We start from the raw sequence: 21,884 nt of genomic DNA, 5'->3' as shown, positions 1-21,884 counted from the left end.
TGTCATCTTCTGAGTTTGTGTCTTGGGGTCATCATAATAACTTTCTATGGTCAGATTCTTTTTTTGTTTTTTGCTCTTTTTTTTTTCTTTTGCCTTTCTTTTAAATTTGAGCTCTTCTCCCTGGGTGGAAGGGGCATTGTCTCAGGCTTCTTGTGCTGCTGGCTGCAGGCCCTAGCTTTTTACCTGGTAATGCAGTGATGTTGCCTGGAGGCCCCCAGGGGACCCTCATGTCTGGTTCTGTGTTGAGGGTATAGAGTGGATGGTACCTAGTGCTGCTGGAAGGTGTAGGAATCTGGCAGCTTACTTGATGCTGAGCTGGTGTCCTTGTGGTGGTGTCTGGCATGTGCTAAGTCCTGGTGAGGTATTTCTGTGTTTCCCCAGAGCTGTGCTAAAGCACTTGGAGGTCTGGCTGCTGGTGGACACCTGTCTGCCCAGGACTACACTAAAGCACTAAAGGGTTCTCTGAGCTAGAGTTTTCTAGTTCCCCTGGCTATGATAAGGCACATGTAGGGTCCTGGTATTGGTGTTTGCCTGCTCCACCACACTGAGGCTCAAGATCTCCCACTGGTTTGCTGAGGTGGGGTCAGTCACTCCTTTTCTGCATTTCTTTCAGATTTCTTAGTACTTGTCTGCAAAGAGCCTTATGTTATTCTCAACCTGTCCAAAGCTTCCCATATAGACATCTTCCTCCCTACATGCTACAGGCATTTCCATTCTTCTCAAATAAACTTAGTCTTTATCTCCCTTCATCCTTTAGTGTTAAAGAGCAACTTGATTAAATAGGATGATATAACACAAAGATCACTATACTGAGAGTTGGAATTGGTTCTCCTACTAACTAGCTAATTGGTAATAGGCATGTCTAAACAAGTAAGTGGTATAATACTGGATGGAGTTGGAGGACTTAGAGTCAGGAATATCTGAATTTAACTATTGTTTCAAGCATGTGTTAGCTTTATGACATTGGGCAAGCCTTCACTTCTGAAGTTTCCTCATCTGTAAAATGGGTATGAAAATAGTAACTACCTTACAGAGTTGTTGTAAGGATCACATGAGAATATTTGCATGAGTGAAGTATTTTGTAAATTTTAAAATGCTATATTAACATTGGAATTTGACTGCTTTAAAGGTCTGCATCAATTGATACAGTGCATTTTTTTTTATTCGTAAGGCAAAGAAAGAGATACCAGGATGAAAATTTTTATTTCAAAGTAAAATTATATTTTTTGTATCAGTAGACACAGCTGGTCCTTTTAGTGTTAATGATAGCTAATAATAATATAATGGTGATGCACTATCCTTTCTGGGCCTCATTTTTCTCAACTATCTTGAAGTGAAGGTATTGAATTAGGTGATTTTGAGGGTCGCTGCAGCCCTAAGATCTTATTTCTAACTTCTCCTTCACCTTTCCCCAACTATCTCCAGTTCTCTCATGTGATCTTTTAAATCATTGTTTAACTGATAAGAAATTCAGTAATGTGGAAAAAAGATATTGGTGGAAAGCATTTTGTAAATTATACTATTCAGCCTAATACCCTACCCCAGGGAAGGTGAAGAGTGAAAGAACATTTGTGGCACCTAGTTTTCTTTTTGGTATGATTTTGCCTCTTGGCCATTCTTTTGAGATTATAATATAGCAGGGATACCAAGTAGTCAATGGAAAAAATTGTGAAATAGTGGTTTGTTTTGGGGTCTTTCTACCTTGCATTTATTTCTAATTTTACTATACGTAGATGTATCTTTTATTATGATGCCAGTGCAGCATATGGGATGTCCCTCTGTTAACCTTCATTCTTGCTATATGACTAGTATACCTCCTTTTTTTGTCATATATTTCTGATACTTTTATGTTGTTTCATATGTACAATTCTTCATTAGTAGTATACTGTAGGATATTTATACTCATCATACATGTTTTTCCATTATCTTTTGGGTGACTCATAATTTTTTTCAAAGCTGATTCACAGTCATTCACCAGAAGAATATTGGATTTTTTAAAATGATGTTTTGTTTCAGGGAGAAGTTTAGAATCATTAAAAGTAATGTGCAGTTTCCCAAATGTAAGCCCATATTTTCCTCCTATATTACCCTGGGCCCAGATCATTGTACATCTTCATTGTCCAAGATTTTTGTACTGATATATGATAGCTCTGTGGACTGTCCATCCAATTATCTGTCTATCTATCGTGTCAATCAATATATAGTGATAAGCATCCTCTGTTCATTTTTTTTCTTGTATGGATAGTGAAGCCAAATTCTTTTGTATGATTTTGGAGTTCATTTGGAAATCTTACAGTGTCCTAGTGCTTAATAGAATTGATATAATATTTTCATATAGCAGTTAGAAGACCTTACCATCTACAGGGAATTGTTCTTCCATTTGGACTCTTTACTGGACATCATTCGTAACAGTGGCAAACATCTTTGGTGATTAGACCTCTCACCCTGTTTTAGAAGGCTGTTCAGTTGTGATTTCTGTTGCATCTTTTGAAGAATGTTGAATGATTTTAACATGCATGATGTAGCTTTTTGAAGATCATTTGATGATGCAGTATTTTGCTCTGCTGAATCAGTATTTTTTGTCAGCAAATTTAAGAATCTTGTTTCTCCGCAGATCAATGAACTGTCTGAATAAATATGATCTCTTCTAGAATATCATTTGCAAAAACCTGCTTCTTCCCTTCTCATACCTTCATTAAAGATAGATTTTTCCCATAAATATTTTTGTGTAGTTGGAAAGTAATCATATGGGTTGGTAATTAACATTTTCTTGATTACCTTTCAGTAACAAGGTTTGGAATTTTTTCCATTTTTAGTACTCTCCCCTCTTTTATCCCTCTTGAGAGTTAGTCCCTTGATTCACATAAAATTGTTTTACCTTCATTACAGATCTGTATATAAACTTGCTGTGGTACAGTTACTCTTTATTTTTTTGGCTATTTATACTTTCTTGTGCCTTACATTGAGGGTAAGAGAGAATGAGAAGTCATTGGGAAGCCATGAAGAAGTTTCTGGAGCAAATTAGAGTAAAAGATAGCACCCAATTTGTATTGAAGTTCATTCTTGGTCTTCAGTGTGTCATCGTGTAATAAATCTAGAAAAGAAAGAATTGTAAAGAGGGACAGTGGAGAAATGGGAGCCAAAAGGACAATAAAGCATCAGAGGTAATGGGAACTTTTGCCACAGAATCAGCACGTTGATTTCCTATGGTGACATCAGTGCCAGTCGTATACTCCCCTATACTAAGTGACTAAAATCACAAAAGGCAAGAGAATGGCAGAAGTAATTCACTTATGAGAGGGGCCAGAGGAGATGAAAGTCTTCACACCTACATAGAAGCCTCATGTTCTATGTTAAGCCTGGTGTTTCTGCATTAAACCAAAGGCATGATAGATACCAAAGGTATAACAACTATCAAGATAGATTGCAACTGGTTGACCAGAGGCCAAGGTACAAGCATGTATTAGTGCAGAAAGTTGTGCCGCTTGCATATTAGTCATAACAATGAAGTGTAACATTCAATAACAGTGGAGGCAGAACTCTGTTGCATTGCCCAAACTTGGATCTGGGTCTCAGTACCAGGGTAAGGAGGAGCACTAGCGCACTAGATTTTGTGGCTTCCACTGGGACCCTGGTCACAGTTCCAGGGCAGAAAAGAGTGTTTATGGTCATGCACAGGCCAGATCATATACCACCTTGGAAGAACTGAAAACTTACAGGTCCCCAAAATTATCTCTGAAAACAGCTGCACAAAAAACCTGAACCTCATAACAGTGGTCCCTCCACCATGGGGGCAGAGTCCAATTTTAACATAAAGTTAGAAGTCAAGAAATAGATTAAGAAAATGAGCAAATAGCAGAAAAGATCCTGACTATAGAAAATTACTGTGGTGATAGGGAAGATCAAAACACAAACTCAGAAGACAACACAGTCAAAACTGCCTCATCTAAAGCCTCAAAGAAAAATATGACTTGTTCTCAGGCCATGGAAGAGCTCAAAGAGGATTTTAAAAATCAAGTAGGAGAGGTAGAAGAAAAATTAGGAAGAGAAATGAGAGTGATGCAAGAAAAATCATGTGAAAGGATCAACAGCTTGGTAAAGGAGTTACAAAAACTACTGAAGAAATGACACCTTAAAAAGCAGAATAGGCCGAATGGTAAAAGTGGCACAAGAGTCCATTGAAGAGAAGAATGCTTTGAAAAGCAAGATTGACCCGATGGAGAAAGATGTACAAAAATTCATTGAAGAGAAGAACACCTTAAAAAGTAGAATTAGCAAAATGGAAAAAGAGGTACAAAAGCTCACTGATGAAAATAATTCCTTAAAAATTAGAATTGGGAAAGTGGAAGCTAATGACTCCATGAGACATCAAGAAACAATAAAACAAAATCAAAAGAATGAAAAAATAGAAGAAAATGTGAACTATCTCATTGGAAAAACAACTGACCTGGAAAATAGATCCAAGAGAGATAATTTAAGAATTATTGGACTACCTGAAAGCCATGATTAAAAAAAAAAAAAAGAACCTAGACATCATCTCTCAAGAAATTATCAAGGAATACTGCCTTGATATTCTAGAATCAATAGGTAAAATCGAAACTGAAAGAATCCACTTCTTGAAAGTGATCTTAAAATGAAAATTCCCAGGAATATTATAGCCAATATCCTGAGTTCCCAGGTCAAGGAGAAAATAATGCAAGCAGCCAAAAAGAAACAATTAAACTATCATGGAGCCACAGTCAGAATAACATAGGATTTAGCAGTTTCTATATTAAAGGATTGGAGGGCTTGGAATGTGATATTCTGGAGAGCAAAAAAGCTAGGATTACAGCCAAGAATCACCTGCCCAGCAAAACTGAGTATAATCCTTTAAGGAGAAAAAACAGATATTCAGTAAAATAGAGTACTTTCAAGCATTCCTAATGAAAAGACCAGAGCTGAATAGAAAATTTGACTTTCAAACACAAAACTTAGGAGAAGTATTAAAAGGTAAGCAGGAAAAAGAAATCATAAGGGATTCAATTCAGTTAAACTATTTACATTCTAAATGGGAAAATAATACTTTTAACTCCTAAAAACTTTCTCATTATTAGGGCAGTTAAAAGGAATAGACACAGACAGAGGGCATGAATGTGAGTTGAATATGATGGGATCGTTATCTAAAAAAAAAAAATTGAGTAAGAAAGAGAATTGTACTGGGGAAAGAGAAAGGGTAGAATGGAGTAACTTTTCTGACATAAATGCATGAAAGAGTTTCACAGTGGAGGGGAAGAGTGGGGGAGTTGGGGATGTGGGCAGTGCATGAACCTTACTTTCATAGGAATTGGCTCAAAAAACCACTTAGTTACATACTCAGTTGGGTATAGAAATCTGTCTTACCCTACAAGAGAGTAGGAGGAGAAAGGGGTGGGGGATGGTTTGATAGAAGGGAAGGCAGATTGAGAGAGGTAAAAGTCAGGAGAAAAACACGAGAATGGACAGGGTGAAAGGGGAGAGTAGGTGAAGTAGGGGAAAAACAGGATGGAGGGGAATACATAGTCCTTGGGTGGGGAGGGATGGAAAGAATTTGGAACTGCAAAAATTTTTAAATGTTAAAAATTGTTCTTACAGGTCATTAGGGAAAAAATAAAATATTAAATTAAAAGATTCAATAATAGCATATGGGAAGGAAACAAAATAGCCAGCCATCCAGATCCCAGACAGGTTGCCCTTGCAAAACCCACCAACAAAATTTTAAAAAAAAAAATAAGGGAGGGTTAACAAAGGAAGATGTTACTGAGGTCAAGGCAAAGGAAGATGGCAACTCGACTAAGGAGGGAAGGGCATGGGGCGGATAGGGGCAGTTTCTGTATTTTTGAATGGTTTCAAGGAAGATCATTAAACCAGCTGAATATATTGGGTTGTGTGAGCAGGTATTCCTCTCATCATACGTGAGGTAGAAAGTTATTTGGTTCTGTATCAGTGTAAGTAGGTATGAACAGCATGAGGAACTCTCACCCCAGAAGAGTACTGTAAAACTACCTCATCCTGCAAACCTCTTGGAGGCGTGGAGGAAAAGCTACTGGATGCAGGAGCAATGAGTTCACGAAGGCTTTTGATGAAGGTGACTTTCCAAAGGGCTGGCTAAGGACACCAAACCCATGAGCCAAATGTATTGAGCAGCTAGGTGGTACAGTGGATAGCGTCGACTTGGAGTCAGGAAGACCTGAGTTCGAATTCTTCATCAGACCCTTATTTACCTGTGAAAGAAATAATCCTTAGTTAAATTAGTATTGATTTTCCTCCTGATTTATTTTAGTATAAATCTTTAAGACTTTAGACTTTATTTAGATAGCTTTCAGATCAAGAGATATATAATCACTGTATTAAGCTAGTTATATAATCATTAGAATTAGAGGTTAAGTTCTTCATTTTTGCAGAGTTAAGCTCTTGCAGAACTGAGCTAGCATAAGCATTTTCTTATTTCCCAAGTCAGTCACCTTTTGTGGTTAGCTAAGGTACGTTCTTGATCACCTTTACTACAGGAACTTGTACTCCAGGAATAGGGTCGGGAAACTATCCCCAGTTATATCTTTAGTGAACTGAAAAATTAAGGACCCACTGCCTTTAGAAATTCATAGTTTCTAGGAACCCCCTGTAACTGTTTTTTGGTACATGGTGCAGGCAAATGCACAATACCTTGCATGTGATCTGTGCTCTTGATCTTAAGACCTTCTGACAATACAGACAAAAAAAGGTAACCTGAGTTTGGCATAATTGAAGTTGGATTTGGAAGCTTTATGTCCCAGAAGGGCCAAATGGCACATGAGAAAAACAGTTGCCAGTACAGCATTCTAATAATATGTAAGCAAAGAGGATTTCACAATGACAGGTGTTCCTATGATAATGTCTTGAGAATCTTGGTTCAGCATCTGACTTTACAAAGGCTCTATCATAAAACCACTTGCGGATACTGAGTCCAAATTATCTAGGTAGCGTCATGAGTGGATTTATAATGACTGAGGAGACAGAGTCCTAGCAATGCAATTTATTAGCAAATCATACATAACAAATCAGGTCCAGGGCCCCTCAGCAGTCACAAGGACCCTGACTACGGATTGTGTACAAATTTTTATATATTAAAGGAAAACAAACAGGATATGAACAGGATATAAGACTTGAGTAATCTCATTCTTCATTAGAAGAAAGATTTGGGACTTTGAGATGGGAGGGGGATAGCAAACAAATGGAATTCCCCAAAATCAGGTGATAGCTGGAAAACAAAACGGAAGTCTCAAAATTAAAGTTATTCACAAAATGTAATCCGTTTGGCTCTCACCATAGAACTAAAGGAAAATATACTGATTGTTGGTGAACTGGAATAAAAAAAGAAAGCATTAGATCAAGGCACGTGAAATGCTTTGCAGTGGAAGGTATGGCAGAGAGAACTATGGCTGGAATAGAACTGCCAGATAATTGTGAGTAACAGTTATTAATGGCACTCAATTCTTGTATGCATCTATAAATGAGAATTAGCAGGATGAATTTTAACAGGTTTCACTGTAGGCAAATAGGAATTGTATGTGGTAAGTACAAGCACTATCAGAAGAAGCATAGGTTACCTTGGGCCCTGTTCCTGGACCAATGGGTTTCTCAGCCTTTTGTGAAAGAAGACATTGGACAGTAGAGGGAGAGAACATCCCAGGCTTTACCTTAAGAGAAGCTAAGCTAGTGTTTTTTTTTCAGAAAGCCTGAATCTTTTAAGTTTTTTAGACAAAAAATAAATCCTAGACCTAATTCAGCTGTTAACGGTTAGAAAAAAGAGAGGGCTTTGGTCAGGGTTGGATCTTCAGAGGTAGAGACATTAGAATTCAGTAAGTCACTTAATCATAAAAAAGGAATGTTTAGGTAAAGCACGTAAGGTACCTTTAGAATTACATGTTATTGTAGCATTTTGTTTGCACAAGAGATCCCTTCCCAGTAGGTTCAGACCAAGGTTGGGGTGTCATAAAATAGACATTTAGAAGTAACAGCAGATGTAAAGACCTCTACTTGTATTAAGATAGGAAAAGCAAGAGAGATGATAGCCTATGAATTTCCCTTGAGTGTGCACAGGCCATACCTGGTCTCACATGGCTGCAACCCAGGGTGCAACTCAGAGGAAAGTATTGAATGACTTTGTTTAGCAATTAGGAAATTTCTCAGGATCTGTTAGACGTAACTCTGTTCTGTTTTTTAGCCTCCATTTTAGGCCCTTAAGTTTCATTTCTTGAGTTAGGTTTCAATTTACTGTAGTCACGAAGTCCCTTGAAACTTGTTTCCCCATTAGAAAATCCCTGCGTCTCAACCAATCAGAAGTTGGTACATAAAACCCTGTATCTTGTTTGCTTCATCTCTAAGAAGGTATAAATATCTTTATGAAACCTGTACTCTAGGTCCTTGTGCTGACCGAGAGCCTTGGACATGATTTGTTTCTCGTTGGTATGCCTTGCTGAATAAATCATAGTCCGGGTGCAATTTGGCACTTCTTGCTTTCCTATAACAGATCTTAGACACAACAGCAGAAATACAAAGCACCGGAAAAGTTAGCCAAGGGAAGCCAACAGATCAAGTCCTTGGAATTCCATCTCTTCTCTACAGCAAGTCTGTGTGGATTGAAATAATACTCAGTTTTTTAACGTCCAGGCTTGTGGCAGTAATAACAATAACTACTATTTCTGTAGTGCTTTAAGGTTTTACAAAGTGCTTTACATATGATATCTCATTTGATTCAACGCTGAGGTACATTCTGTTGTTATGTGTACTTTACAGATGAGGATACTGAGTTTAGGAGAAGTTTAGTGACTTGTTCAGATTTAAATAGCTAGTAATGTCTGAGGATTCAAACTTAGGTCTTCTTTTAAATTTTTTTTTCTTTTTTGCAATTAACAAAAATCTATTTTCTGTCCCTTATACCTTCCCCCTTCTACATTGGAAAAGGAAAAAAAATCAAAATGCTTGTTAAAAGTATGCATAGTCAAGCAAAATAAAGTCCTACATTGGCTATGTCTAAAAATATCCTTGAGTTTATCACTTTTCTCTCAGGAAGTGAGTAGCATGTTTCCTCAGCTGGTCCCATGGAATTATTGTTGGTCATTACATTTTTCACCAGCCTTCAGTCTTTCGAAGTTGTTTTTCTTTACCCTGTCATTTTTTTATCATATAAATCATTCTGTTGTCAAACTCAGATCTTCCTGACTCCATGCCCAGTAGTCTTACTTACTACACTACCTACTGATGTTAGAATTTTAGGAGGCTAGAGATGAGTTTTGAGAATTATGATAAGATTTGAGGGGATCTCTTATGAAAGTCTTGTCATTTTGAATTTGGGGAGCCATAAGTTTGGCCTGGGCAAAACACGTTTTCTTCCACTTATTTATTGTAAAAATGCAGTTTCTGCAATGACCTTGATAGTGGGCTTTGATTCCCACTCAGTCACAGTATTCTGATCCTCATGAGAAATAGCTCCTTGAAGGCTTTGTATTGGTTATAATGAGTTCTGAGTCTAGGCTGGCTGCCTGAGTGCTTTCTGAAGGTAGCAGAGAGTTTCCTGTAATGGTCATATGGATGTTCATTGGACTTTTGCTTGAAGCCAGGGATGTAATCAAAACAGTTGGCTCTGATTGTTATTGTGAGCAGTTAACTATACCTTGGAAATTAGCAAAAACTACAAATCATGGCTTGATTTATTATTTTATTTATTGTCTAGACTAAAAAAGTGATGGAGCTAATGTTAATGCAGATTAAACTTAAAAGTGTGTAATGTATACTTTCCAGAGAGGCCCCATTAATTCAGAGGGAACATCCTCATAAGACTGCATTCAAGAGCCACTGTCATGCTTATTGGAAGCCCTGATCAGTTTGGCAGTATTTGGTCATTTAGCAGCAAGACTAGAAATAGTTGGTTTACATCTGCCCAAGTGGATTAGTATGCTGCAAGAAGTTGTTCCAATTAATTTTTTAAATTCACCTTGGTTTTCAGTTTTTAGGAATGGAACTTAGACCAGGTGTTGATATATGAAGCCATCTAGATCACATGAACTAAAGTGATTTCTCCTCACATTTCTCTTCTCCCTTCTCTTCCCCTGCCCTCCAAGGTGAGATTATTGCCAGAGAAATATATACTATGGGACTTTATTGGAATTGAGAACACCAGACAATCTTGGTTCCTTATGAGTTGGCTTGTTTTCTTAGGACCAATTTCAGTGGGGTACCTTGGGGAGTCATAGTCACAATTGACTCCTTAGCAGTTCTGGGACTCCTCTGAAGTCATTCACATCTCTTGGGCTCTTGGTGCATTGCATTATAAGGAAGCATGCTGGCTCCAGCTGGGAAGTCAGAGCAGTTGGGATCCAGAGATCCAAAAGATCCTCATTTCATGAAGTAGAAACCACAGAGTTTTGGGGGTACTATACGTACATGGAAGTAGATTGAATTGGAGTATTGGAGTAGATGGAATTTGGAATTTTGGGATCTTAGTTTGTGATTGTCCCGTTACCTTGAAAGTTAGAATTGATACTTTGCTACTGTTTTGTTCTTTTTTTTTTCCCATTTCCACCTTCCCTCGAAACTACACTTCCATCTGTTCGGAGTGATATATTTCCAGATTCTCACAGGAGTGTTTAAGGATTTCAAAACTAAATGATTCATTAGAGCAGCAGTTCTCAAAACTTTCTGATCCTGGGACTCCTTTGCACTCTTAAAAATTATCGAGGATTCCCCCAAAGAGCTTTTGTTTATGTGGGTTAAATCCTTTGATATTTAATGCATAGAAATTAAAACATCTTGGTGGTATTATGAATGTTTTGACCTTGCAGATCAGAGTCCCTGGATCATACTTTGAGAATAGTTGCATTAGAGGGAAGCTGAAGGTGGGGAATCATCTCAAGAATAAAGATTCCATTTGGTCAGTAATCTGAGGCCCCTAATGATTACACATAAAATTTTCTAGCCTTCTTTGGGAAATATCGACATGAAGACTTAAAGGGGCTTTCTTCCTTATTTTCTCAATAAGAGCTCAGCAGAAAGGGGCTTAACCATGTAGTGCTACTAGATTGTTCCTTATAAGTTCAATAAATTGGGTTTTTGACAGGCCACAAAGAGAGAAAGTACCAAGACAGGAGAAATTTAGAAAAGCTGCACTCACCAGTGTTCTGCCTCCTGGGGTCCCTGGCTATGTGTCCTGAATTCCATTTCTAACAATAGAATGTTAGAGAAAAATATTCCAGCACCAGGAGTCAAACGGTAGGCGCAGTGAATCATTGTATACATAACTTCTATGAGAGAATGGAGCAATAGACTTGTGTTTCTCCTCATTCATGGGGTGTATAGGCTCTTATGGATGGTTATATATACATAGGGTAACTGATGGTTTGGTAAAAATATGTTTGCTTATCAAATCTGTGTGAAAATGCAGTAGTTTCCTAGAACTTTTATAATTTGTTCTGGGTATTTATTTGGGTTGCTTAAAGGCAGTGCAATTTTTAGCTTCATAACAAAAATTCTAAAAGAAAGTATTTCAGCAAAACTAACATGTTTCAACTATTTCTGACATTACAGTAGCAATATCTAAAATGGGCAGAGCTCGGCACTGTCCATTTCTCTGGTCCTAAAAATATGACTACAGTCACAGGTGAATTTCTTATGGACCCCACTGGCCACATAGGCCACTTAGAAGATAGTGATGTGGCAACTGCAGAAAAGGATGATAAAAAAGGAGCATAAAAGTGCACATAAACCTTATAAAAAGCAGCCCTTCTTATAGGCTGGTTGGCAATTTGTGAGTTCTTCATTTTAAGCACTAGAATACATAATTCATTTTCCTTATCTTTATACTTTAGTCATGAAAGACCTTATAGAAACAGTGCATATTTGTAATAGAAAAGGACCATCCATCTTGCTTAAGATTTATTGATGTGCCTACTGCAGCCAAGATCACCCATCTGAACATACCATCTACTAACCTTGCATTAACGTTTATATAGTGCTTTAAGGTTTAAAAGTACTTTATATACATTATCTCATTTGAGTGGTGCCATACTTCCTTTTAATGAGTGAAAAATTCCTGAGTGAGGGGAATGAAATATTTGAAGTTTTACAGTTCTTTTCACAAAGGTGACTTCAAGAACATTGTTGCTACAGAGTCATAACAATATGTTCTTGATGATACTGTTAAAATTCAATTGATTAAAAAAGGGTATGTTAGCAGCCAGGTTCATATATAAATAGATAGAAGTAGAACAGCCCATTGATCTTGGAGATGAACAGTGCAGCCAAAACTCTTTACGTTACTACCAGCTTCCAAGAAATAGATGCTACCTCAAGCAATTTTGGAAGAGAGAATAACACTAGAGCAACAGCTTTCAAAAGGTGATATTTGTTACTGAAGCTGTAGATGATAACCAGTAGAACTCATACTGAAAGCTCTTCAGGAGGAGATTTGGTCTTCCCCAGTAAATATATACTAGAGATCTTTTCATTTTTTACTCCTCCTCCCAAAAAAGAAGCCATGGATGTTGGCCCTAGAGAGTCTCTTCCTATTTTTCTAACTGTCCCTCCACCACCAATCCTACCCCCTTTACCAACACTGGAGGTATCGGTAACTAAGCTAGATGCTCTTGGTAACAAAAGTATATAATTTAGCAAAAGATGATAGAAATGTCATGAAAGGAGCTAGCTGCTAAAATGCTAATCATCAAGAACCAAAGGCCGTATTTGATATCAAGTCATTAGACAGTTCTCTTTGTTATCACTTCTAACAAACTGAGAATGGATGGTATATGGTTCTAGTAGAATTTTAGCTTCTTTAGTTCATTTTTGTTATTTTCATCCTCATCACCTAACACTGTGCCCAGCATATACTAGGTGTTTAATGTATACTTGTTGATTGTTTTAAATCATGTAAATGTTTGCTGCCATGTGAGGAGTTTGGAAGCTTGGTATAGTACGCTGAGAAGATATCAACAATTATGTTGGTGGTAGCCAGCTACTGTGTCTTGAGATGTATAACAATATCTTTTTTTACCTCTTTCACTTGCCCCCAGATATCTTCAGATGCCCTTGAGAAGAAGCAATTTTGACTGAAGGCTTGCAGTAAACAGCGTCAAGTACAGGATTGAGTTGAAGGAGTGTGATGCAATGGAAAGAGCACTGGATTTAGAATCAGAGCATCAGTTCAAATTCCAGCTTTACCTCTCGTTAATACTTGTGTAAATTTGGGGAATTCACTTAATCGCAATGGCCCATGGCTTTCTCATCTATAAAACATTTAACTAGGTATCTAAATGTATCCAAGATAAATTTGACTCTAGATATCTTAGGCAATATCTGAAGGTCTGCACTGTAAAGAATCTGTAGCACTTTCCTGCCTGATTCAGTGCCAGTGAACTGGATTCTGTTTTGGTTCCCATCAACACTAAAAACTATTCAGTTCAGCTCTGCAGACTTGTTTATCAAGTGTCTGTTACCACTGTCCTTTCAGTCATCTAGGTTCACAACCTAGGTGTCATCCTCAAGTCCTCTCTCTTACCCTGCCCCCTCATATCTAATTCCTGACATATCTCCCTTCATAACATGTTATATATGCTCACTTCTCTCCTCTGGTATCACCGCCATCCTGGTGTGGGCCCTCTAACATATAGCTTAAACTATTATCATAACCTTCTGATTGGTCTTCCTCTTTCAAGTCTTCACCTCTCCATTCTATGGCAGCCATCACCAGTCATCCTGACCCATGTCTTGCCACTGGACTCTGATGACTTCTGGAGGAGAGAGTGGGACTGATGACTTTGCACAGCTCTGTCTCACTTAAATTCAACTGCTTGCAAGTCAAGACATTACTCTCCTGATATCACTGGTCCTCTTTAAGAACAAAGGATGAACAACAAACAACTCCATTCTATCTTCCACTCAACTCTCGTGTTGATTTTTCTAAAATGAGAGTTGGACCATATATATCATTCCTCCCATTCATTAAACTCTAATACCTCCCTGTTACCTCCAGAATCAAATGTAAAATTCTTTGACTTTCAAAGCCCTTCCGAGCCTGACCCCTTCCTACTTTTCTAGCCTTATACCTTACTTCCCTCTACGTGCTCTGTGATGCGGTGACACTAGCCTCCTTGCTGTTCGTTTCATAAGATACTTTACCTCCTGACTCCATGTCTTTACATTGGCCTTCCCCTATGCTTTGAATACTTTCTCCTCACCTTTGCCTCTTTGCTTCCTACAAGTCTCAGCTTAAGTCTCACCTTCTGCAAGAACCCTTTCCCAGTCCTTCTTAATCTTAATGCCTTCTCTCTGATATTACTTCCAGTTTATCCTGTATTTATCCTGTTTGTACATAGGTTTTTGAAAGTTGTTTCTCTCATTAGACTGTGAACTTGAGAGCAGAGTCTGTTTTTTACTTTTCCTTGTGTCCCTAGAATTTAGCATTAGTGCCTGCCATGTAATAGGTGTTTTTAAAATACTGGTTGAAAGACACTCTGTGTAAGGCATATTGCTTGATATTAGGGATACAAAAGCAAAAGAAAAATGATCCTTACCTTCAGGGAGTTTATATTCTACTGGGAAGGGGATATAACAGTGCAATTATTGTATTAATGTAACTAATACAAGGTTAATTGAGAATGAGAGTGCTGAAACTGGGGATGATCAAAGAAAGCTTTATATGACAGGTAGTACCTGACATGATACCTTGGTGTAACCCAGGCCTGCACAGCCTATGGCCTGCGGGCCACACACCAAAGGATTTTGTAGAGGATATCTTCCTCAACATTTTTTGCGAGCCACCTGAAATCTTTTGACTGGCTGTAAGTGGCCCCCACACCGCAGGTTGTGTCTAACCAAAGGGGATCAGACACATATTTATATCATATGAGGATTTTGAGAAGTGATAGTTTAGAAGTGAGATCCAAGCATAAGGGACGACTTATACAAATGCAAAATAGAGATGGGAGGTAGGGTTACATTTAGAAGAATGATAGTAATACATTTTGGCTGGAACATAGAGATTGGGAATGGGGGTATATGAAATAAACATGGAGTGGTAGGCAGGATCCTTATTATGGAAGGTTTTAAGCACTATGCTGAGAGGTATGTTTTATTCTAGAGACATAGGGAGCCATTGAAAGATTTCATTGGAGGGAAAGGAGTGACATGATCAGACTTTTGTATTAGGAAGATTATTTGGGCAGATGTGTAGGAGATAGATTGGAGAGAAGACATACTGTGGAAGTAAGAAGATCAATTAGGAAAGCTTTTATGTTCTAGGAAAAAGGTAATGAAGACCTGACCTAAGGTAATGACTGTGAGGGGAGATGTGGAAATAAAATTGATGAGATGACATAATTGTTAAAAAAACAAGTAGAGGTAACGTGAATCAGGGCTAACCTCAGTGTCTGAAGATTAGAAGGAACCTTAAAAATCATCTAGTTGAAACACCTTATTTTATAGTTAAGAAAACTGAGCCTTAAGAGAGTAAGTTATTCAAGGTCATTTGTTATTAATGTAGATGGGGAGATTTGAAAAGGCACAGGGGAAGGGGTAAGCATGGTTGGATTGGATAGATCATGAGTGGCATTTGGTTGAGAGGAGATAGAAATGAAAGGATATGAGGGAGGAGGAGCAGCAGGGCACAATTTGGTCCTAATTAGCCATTGAATAATTATAATAGTGATAGGAAGGGATATGAGAGAAGCCATAAGGATAGTAACAAGTATCAGATGTGGAGAGAAGTCAGTAGTCTCCAGGAGTTTTGCAGAGACAGTTGGGTAAAATCTGAGTCTGTTCCTTTACTTGGGAGACTGGTGGTGGCAGGGTGAGGTACAGTAGGTCCACGAGATGCCAGACAGTGCTGGTCAGGGTCAGGCCAGCCAAATGAAAAGAAGAAAAAAGGGCCCAGGAGAGCGTGCTAAGCTCTCACTCATGCTAAAAGAATGGGAGATGAATAATCCAGCAAAGAAGACTAAGAGAGTATTCATATAATTAAGACAAGAACCAGGAACATTATATCTCAAAATTTAAAGAAGGAGAAGGCATCTAATGTCACATGCTGTAGAGAGTTATTAAGGATAAGGATTGAAAAAAGACCATTAGATTTAGATGTCTTGGTATCGGTAATTTGACAAAGAGCAGTTTCAGTGAAATTCTGTCAGGAGCCAAATTTCAAGGGATTAAAAAGGAAGTGGGTGTTAAGGTTGTGGAGGCAAGTCACTGTAGATGATTCTTTTTAAGACTTTGGTGGTATAAAAGGGGAAAGAGCAAAGAATTTCACTATCTCAGTTGGAAGTGCCCATCTAGTCCAACCTCAGTAGAAATTCTCTTTATACCATCTCTGACAAATAGGCATCCAGACTTTGCTTGAAGATCTCTTGGGGAAAAGTAGAACTCACTAGCTCTCAAAATAACCCGTTTTACTTGTGGATAGCTTTAATCCACCAGTTGTTGGTAGTTCTGGGTTCCTGAGCAAAGCAGATCAAATCTAATTCTTTCTTCCATTTGGCAGCCTTCCAGATATTTGAAGATATCTATTATGTCTCCTCTAAGTCTTTTTTTCCAGCCTAAACATCCTTAGGTGTTAAAGTATGTATATACTTCAACTGATTCTCATATTTCATGATATCAAGACCTTTCACTATTCAAAACCCTACTGAATTTTAGTGTCCAGAACACTGTTAACAAAATTCTGGATGTGATCTGATCTCAGAAGAATAGAATCAGGACTGTTAGTTCCCTCATTATGAGCACTATGGTTTGGTTAATGTAATCTTAAGATGGTATGTGTATTTTACCATGTTACCTGTTAACTTTTATAGGTTCCATGTCACACTGTTTACCCATGTTGAGCTCACAATGAATGAATCCATTAAGTGCTTATTATGTGTTACACACTGTGCTAAGTGTAGGAGATAGGAATAAGAAAGACAGTCCTTGCCCTCAAGGAGTTTACATTATAGTGGGGGTTGGGAAGGAGATGCAGAGAACCACACATAAAGAATAGAGGCCAAGGGAAGAGTATTTTTGGTTTGGGAACCACTGGAGAGGTGAATAGAGCCATAGAGGAGTCCAGTTGACCTTTCTAGAAGCACTGGCAGTATTTATTTGATTTCTCTTCCCAGAGCAAGAGAGGTAGAAAGTAGGGTAGGAGTTGGGAGAGAATGTATGAAATGGAAGGATATAGCTAGGTTAGATGGTTAGATGGATAGAGAAACATAAGTCTAAGATCTGAGGCTAGCTAGATGCTATAGACCATGTACATGTACATTGGCTGATTGACCAATTAGTATAGCACAATCCTACAATGTTGGTTTCAAAGTTGAGTCAACGAAGTAATTTGGAGCACTGTCTCCAGAGGCCCAGTGATCTGGACAGAGTATCAGCAAGGGAAGAACAGCCTGATCATTAAGTATAGGATCAAATGAAAATAGGTGTTTTTGGCCTTTAAAAGATGGGATAGACCTTAGAATGTTTGTAATCAGCAGGGAAGAAGCCAATTGATAGGGTCAGCTTGTGGATGAAAAGAATGATTGGTGGAACAGGTTCCTAGAGGAGATGGGAAAGTGATGAGATCAAGTGCACAAGCAGCAGGGTTCATAAAGATTAGGGCAACTTTTCCTCAAAGACTGGAATAAAGGAAAGGATAGGTGATTATATAAAGCACTTTTGAGATGAGTAGGGATGAAGAGGGAGCTCAAGATAGATGCCCTCTTTTCTCAGTAAAGTAAAAGGCAAAGGTAGGGGTGTGTGTGTGTGTGTGTGTGTGTGTGTATGTATGTGTGTAAAAGTAAAGGATATTATTGATTGCTTAGGGAGCTATGCAATAGCCCCTCAGGGGAAAAGGGTAAAGATTCAAGGAGGAGTAAAAGAATTATTCATTGTGAAACCCCAGTTAAAAATAGGTAATGTGAATTCATAGCAGACTTCTAGCAATTTCACAGCCCTTTAGGATGATCAGAGAGACAAAAATGGTGAGGAGGATCCAAGATTAAAGATTGGGCAGATCATGAATAGTAGGACAGGAAAGTACCCACCTCTAATGTTTCTTAGCTGTGTGACTGTAGGCTTGTCACATATCCTGTTTCATGCTCAGTTTCTCCATCTACAAAATAGGGATAATGCCTAAAGAATCTGTCTCATACTATGAAACTTAAATGGGATAACATATGTGGTGTTTTGTTAACTTTAAAGTTCTTTGTAGAGGTCAGCCATTGTTAATGTTATTACTGTTATTACACCAGTAAGGAAAAATGCATGAGATTTCATCATCACATAGTGAAAAGAGTGCTGAAGTTGGAGTCAGTAAAACTTAGGTTAAAATTTGCCTTTGACATTTATTATTTGTTAAGAACACAAGATTATTATTATTATTATAGGTAAGTTGTAATTTGCATTGGTGAAGGCAATTCTCGAAGAGAGTTCCCACAACTAGAATTCCCATACCAACAGAATCACGAGTCCTTAACATATTGATGTGTGGAAATATGTGGTTATTATTTAATAGAAAGGGAAGTATTTTGATAGGTGAGACTAGATGAAATATGTCTAGATTGTGTTCCTTAGGTTACCAGTAAGCATTTCCAAAATGGATGAGTCAAGTAAAACTATTTTTTTTAAAACTATGGATTAGTTGCATTAATAGTTATTTACTCAGGAAAGAGCGCAATATAAGATTGTTTGGGCTTGTTTTTCAAAATAGATGAATTAAAGTGAGTGATTTGTATGAGTTCTTTTACCCCATCAAAATGGTCCATTAGTGAAAAAGTTTGAAAATAATCATAGAGCTTAGTGCTCTTTGGTCTTGAGGTTAATTTTCAACCCCTAAGGAATGATCCAAATTACATATTAAGTGATTATTTTATGAGTCTGTAAATATACTGAAAATTCAGTGGACCTTTTTACTACTTTATTTCTTTTGTAAATCATTGGCTTCCTTGCTCCCATGTAGGAGGCAATTAGTATTGTGCAGAGATTGAGTTGCCTGCTAAGAGATTTCCTGAACTATGACGTAACTGGATAGCTTCAACATACAGAGCTTTACCAAAATTCTGACACCTTGATTGGCATAATTTTGGCTGTGTTCGTGTTTGAGTGCAGGGACCATGTTTTCCATTTCTTCTCTATCCTCATCATATATGCCCAGTATAGTTTACCTTTTCTTTACTATTTCTGAAATGGATGGAGGTGGCACAGTGACCAGTCAGATGAATGTCAAATGCTACTCATCTTTGTGGGGAAAGGTACAAAGATGGAAAGAACAATGGGTGACTGGGAGCTGAATGGATTGAGTGGGTACTGTGGAGAAGCTAGAAGTCTTTAGGAATCAAATATTTAAAAACAATATTTTAAATTTTAGGAGATGAAAAATGGCAAGTCCAGATCCATCTGTACAGAAGAAACTAAAAGCTAAAAAGACCATACCTACAAGTTGCCGGAAACAAATACATATATTGCATAAATCAGAAAATACTGAGCCACTGAAAGCAGTAGCTAAGAATAATGTACACAGTGGAAATCAGCAGCTAAGCACTGATGTCATGCACAGGAAAAGTGAAAATTCTGACGTGAAGTGTTTCTTATTGGACTCAAGGAGAAAAACCATACTCCCTCAGGAAAATGAAACATTTCCTCAAGATTTAGCAAGATCACTAAAAACAGTAAAGAACAACTCAAAGATGAACTTTGTCAATGAACAAGTTATTGATCCAAACAGCAGGCCAGCTGAAATAGAAGATTCTTGCAAGAAGCTTTTTATACAAGACTCAAATGACTCACAGCAAACTTCATGTGGTTCTGAACACAAAACAAATGAAAAAAGATTTTCATTTGAGCAAGCTAAGGTTGATTTGAATCTAAAACCAAATAGCAGCCCATCTGGCTCATTGAATGATTTAATTGACAAGTCAGATTATGTATTAGGCAGTCATATAGAAAAAGCTTTTAACAGTATTGGGAATGGTAAAGAAAATAACCAGGTAGGTCCCAGGTTAGAAGTGACCTCACAATCAGAATCACATGTTTCACAGCAGAGTGAAGCCATTTCAGTTAAAAGTTCAAACTCTCATCTTATGGCTGATAAGACATCTGATTTGAAAAGATCAATTCAGGCCAGGAAGGATACAAGTGATTTTTTGAAGACCCAAGCATGCAATCAAACTGATCATTCAAGTACTTCAGACTGTGGAAGTACAGTCTCAACACGGCATTCATCATTTGACACTAATAGTAAGTGTTTCTATCCACAATATATAGAGAAATCCCTTGTAATTAGACTTGTAATTTAAGTTAACCCTGATATAGACCAATATAAAAAACATATGTTAGTAGAATAAAAGCATTTTATTCTATATAATATAATAAGTGAATATAAGCAAATTGTAGAGTCAAAAAGACCCGTGTTCACTTTCTGCCTTTGACACACATTGGGTCATTGGTTGATTTTTCATTGCCCAAAGCAGTTCTCCAAAACTATAAAAGGAGATAAGATAGTATATTGGAAAGCGCACTGGATTAGGGGTCAGAGTGCTTGGGGTTCTAATCATGGCTCTGACATTACCATATGACATTTATATGGAGTTTTCTACACTGATGTAATTATAGGTTCAGACCCTGTAAAAAATTCTACATAGAACTAGATATTTGTATTCAAGAGTAAGTATATTTTGAGGTATTGAGCAAGTAAATGTGGGGGTAGTGCTAGAGAGTAAGAATCTAATAATGGGAAGACATAACAAATCAAGTGAGACAGCAGGATACAGGATAGGAGAATCTTTGGAGTAAGAAGTAACAGTATGATGCATTAAACTGGATATGCAATGTGAAGGACAGAAATAATGGCTCTAAGGTTTTTTGTTCCAAAAATCAGAAAAATGGTGGTGATACCTGCTATATCTAAGGAGAATTTTTATTTCTCTTCACTTTAAAACAATTTTATTGATTCATTTTGTTTTTCCATGCCTCTTTCTTTATCCATCCCACACCCCCACCCCCATCATTCAGTGAGACACCATTTTGGCAAGAAATCACTTTCCTTAAGGCCCAAGAAAGTAAGAGGTACATTTGTTCAGTTCACCAAACATTTATTAAGCATTATCTCTATCCTAGCCAGTTGGAGAGCTGCAATATCAAATATGATGCAATTTGCCTTCAGATAGCTTATTACTCATCATCTCACCCATGTTTTTATAACCTTTAAATATCACTTGTAGGAGACTTTTTGTTTGTAAGGCTAGGGAGCAGAGAACATAGTGTTTATTTAATTATGTTCTGATTACATCTATTCCTAGAAAATTCACTTCTTGTTCAACAGCAGGGTAAATGTGGATGTACACTTAGGAGAACATTATATGTTGCAACAGCCAGGCCAAATATTTATTCCATTAATTTCTTTGGACAAACTTTGAATTTCTAAGCAAGATGGCAAGAAAACAGTTCATAGGAGGCACCACTTTGTGTAGAATAAATTTTATTTATGTCTTCTCAAGATTTTGCAGTGCTTTCTTAGTAAGGCAAATTAAAAATAGCTTTGCATTAAGTTCATATGTACTTAAATGTCCCTAGTTTATGTGATTAACTTAATTTTCTTTTTGTTATTGTTGACCTGTTAGCATCAGTCAAAATCATGGAGGAAATTTAATGTCAATAATACCTAAACTTTAAAGATTAATTTGTGGATCAGCATTTTCCCTAAATCATTCTTTTGGAATTTTTTTTATAAATTTTAAATATTTTTGGATTATTAGGTTTTTTCTATTGGTTTCTTTGTTACTGAATGTCTAATGTATAGACAATTCCATTTGGTCACTTCATATAGAGAAACATTAATCTTTGTTTCCTGTATCTTTTTTTTTCTCTCTCAAAGGCAGCACCTC

At 37.4% G+C, this 21,884-nt stretch overlaps 1 protein-coding gene across 1 annotated transcript in view; it reads left to right on the top strand.

The window, feature by feature from the left end:
- ATF7IP2 (activating transcription factor 7 interacting protein 2) overlaps nt 1-21,884 on the top strand; it is a 74,954-nt gene that overhangs the window by 11,351 nt on the left and 41,719 nt on the right. The window contains exons 2-4 of the mRNA XM_027839275.1: nt 13,062-13,293; nt 19,370-20,238; nt 21,875-21,884. The exon at nt 21,875-21,884 is cut by the window's right edge and continues 91 nt beyond it. Coding sequence (XP_027695076.1) covers nt 19,380-20,238; nt 21,875-21,884 — 869 coding nt within the window. The 5' untranslated portion in view covers nt 13,062-13,293; nt 19,370-19,379. The remainder of the gene's footprint in view (nt 1-13,061; nt 13,294-19,369; nt 20,239-21,874) is intronic.

Source organism: Vombatus ursinus, unplaced genomic scaffold (genome assembly GCF_900497805.2).
Source record: "Vombatus ursinus unplaced genomic scaffold, bare-nosed wombat genome assembly UNPS02014832.1, whole genome shotgun sequence".
Lineage (NCBI taxonomy): Eukaryota > Metazoa > Chordata > Mammalia > Diprotodontia > Vombatidae > Vombatus > Vombatus ursinus.
This window is presented reverse-complemented; position numbering and strand designations above follow the sequence as displayed.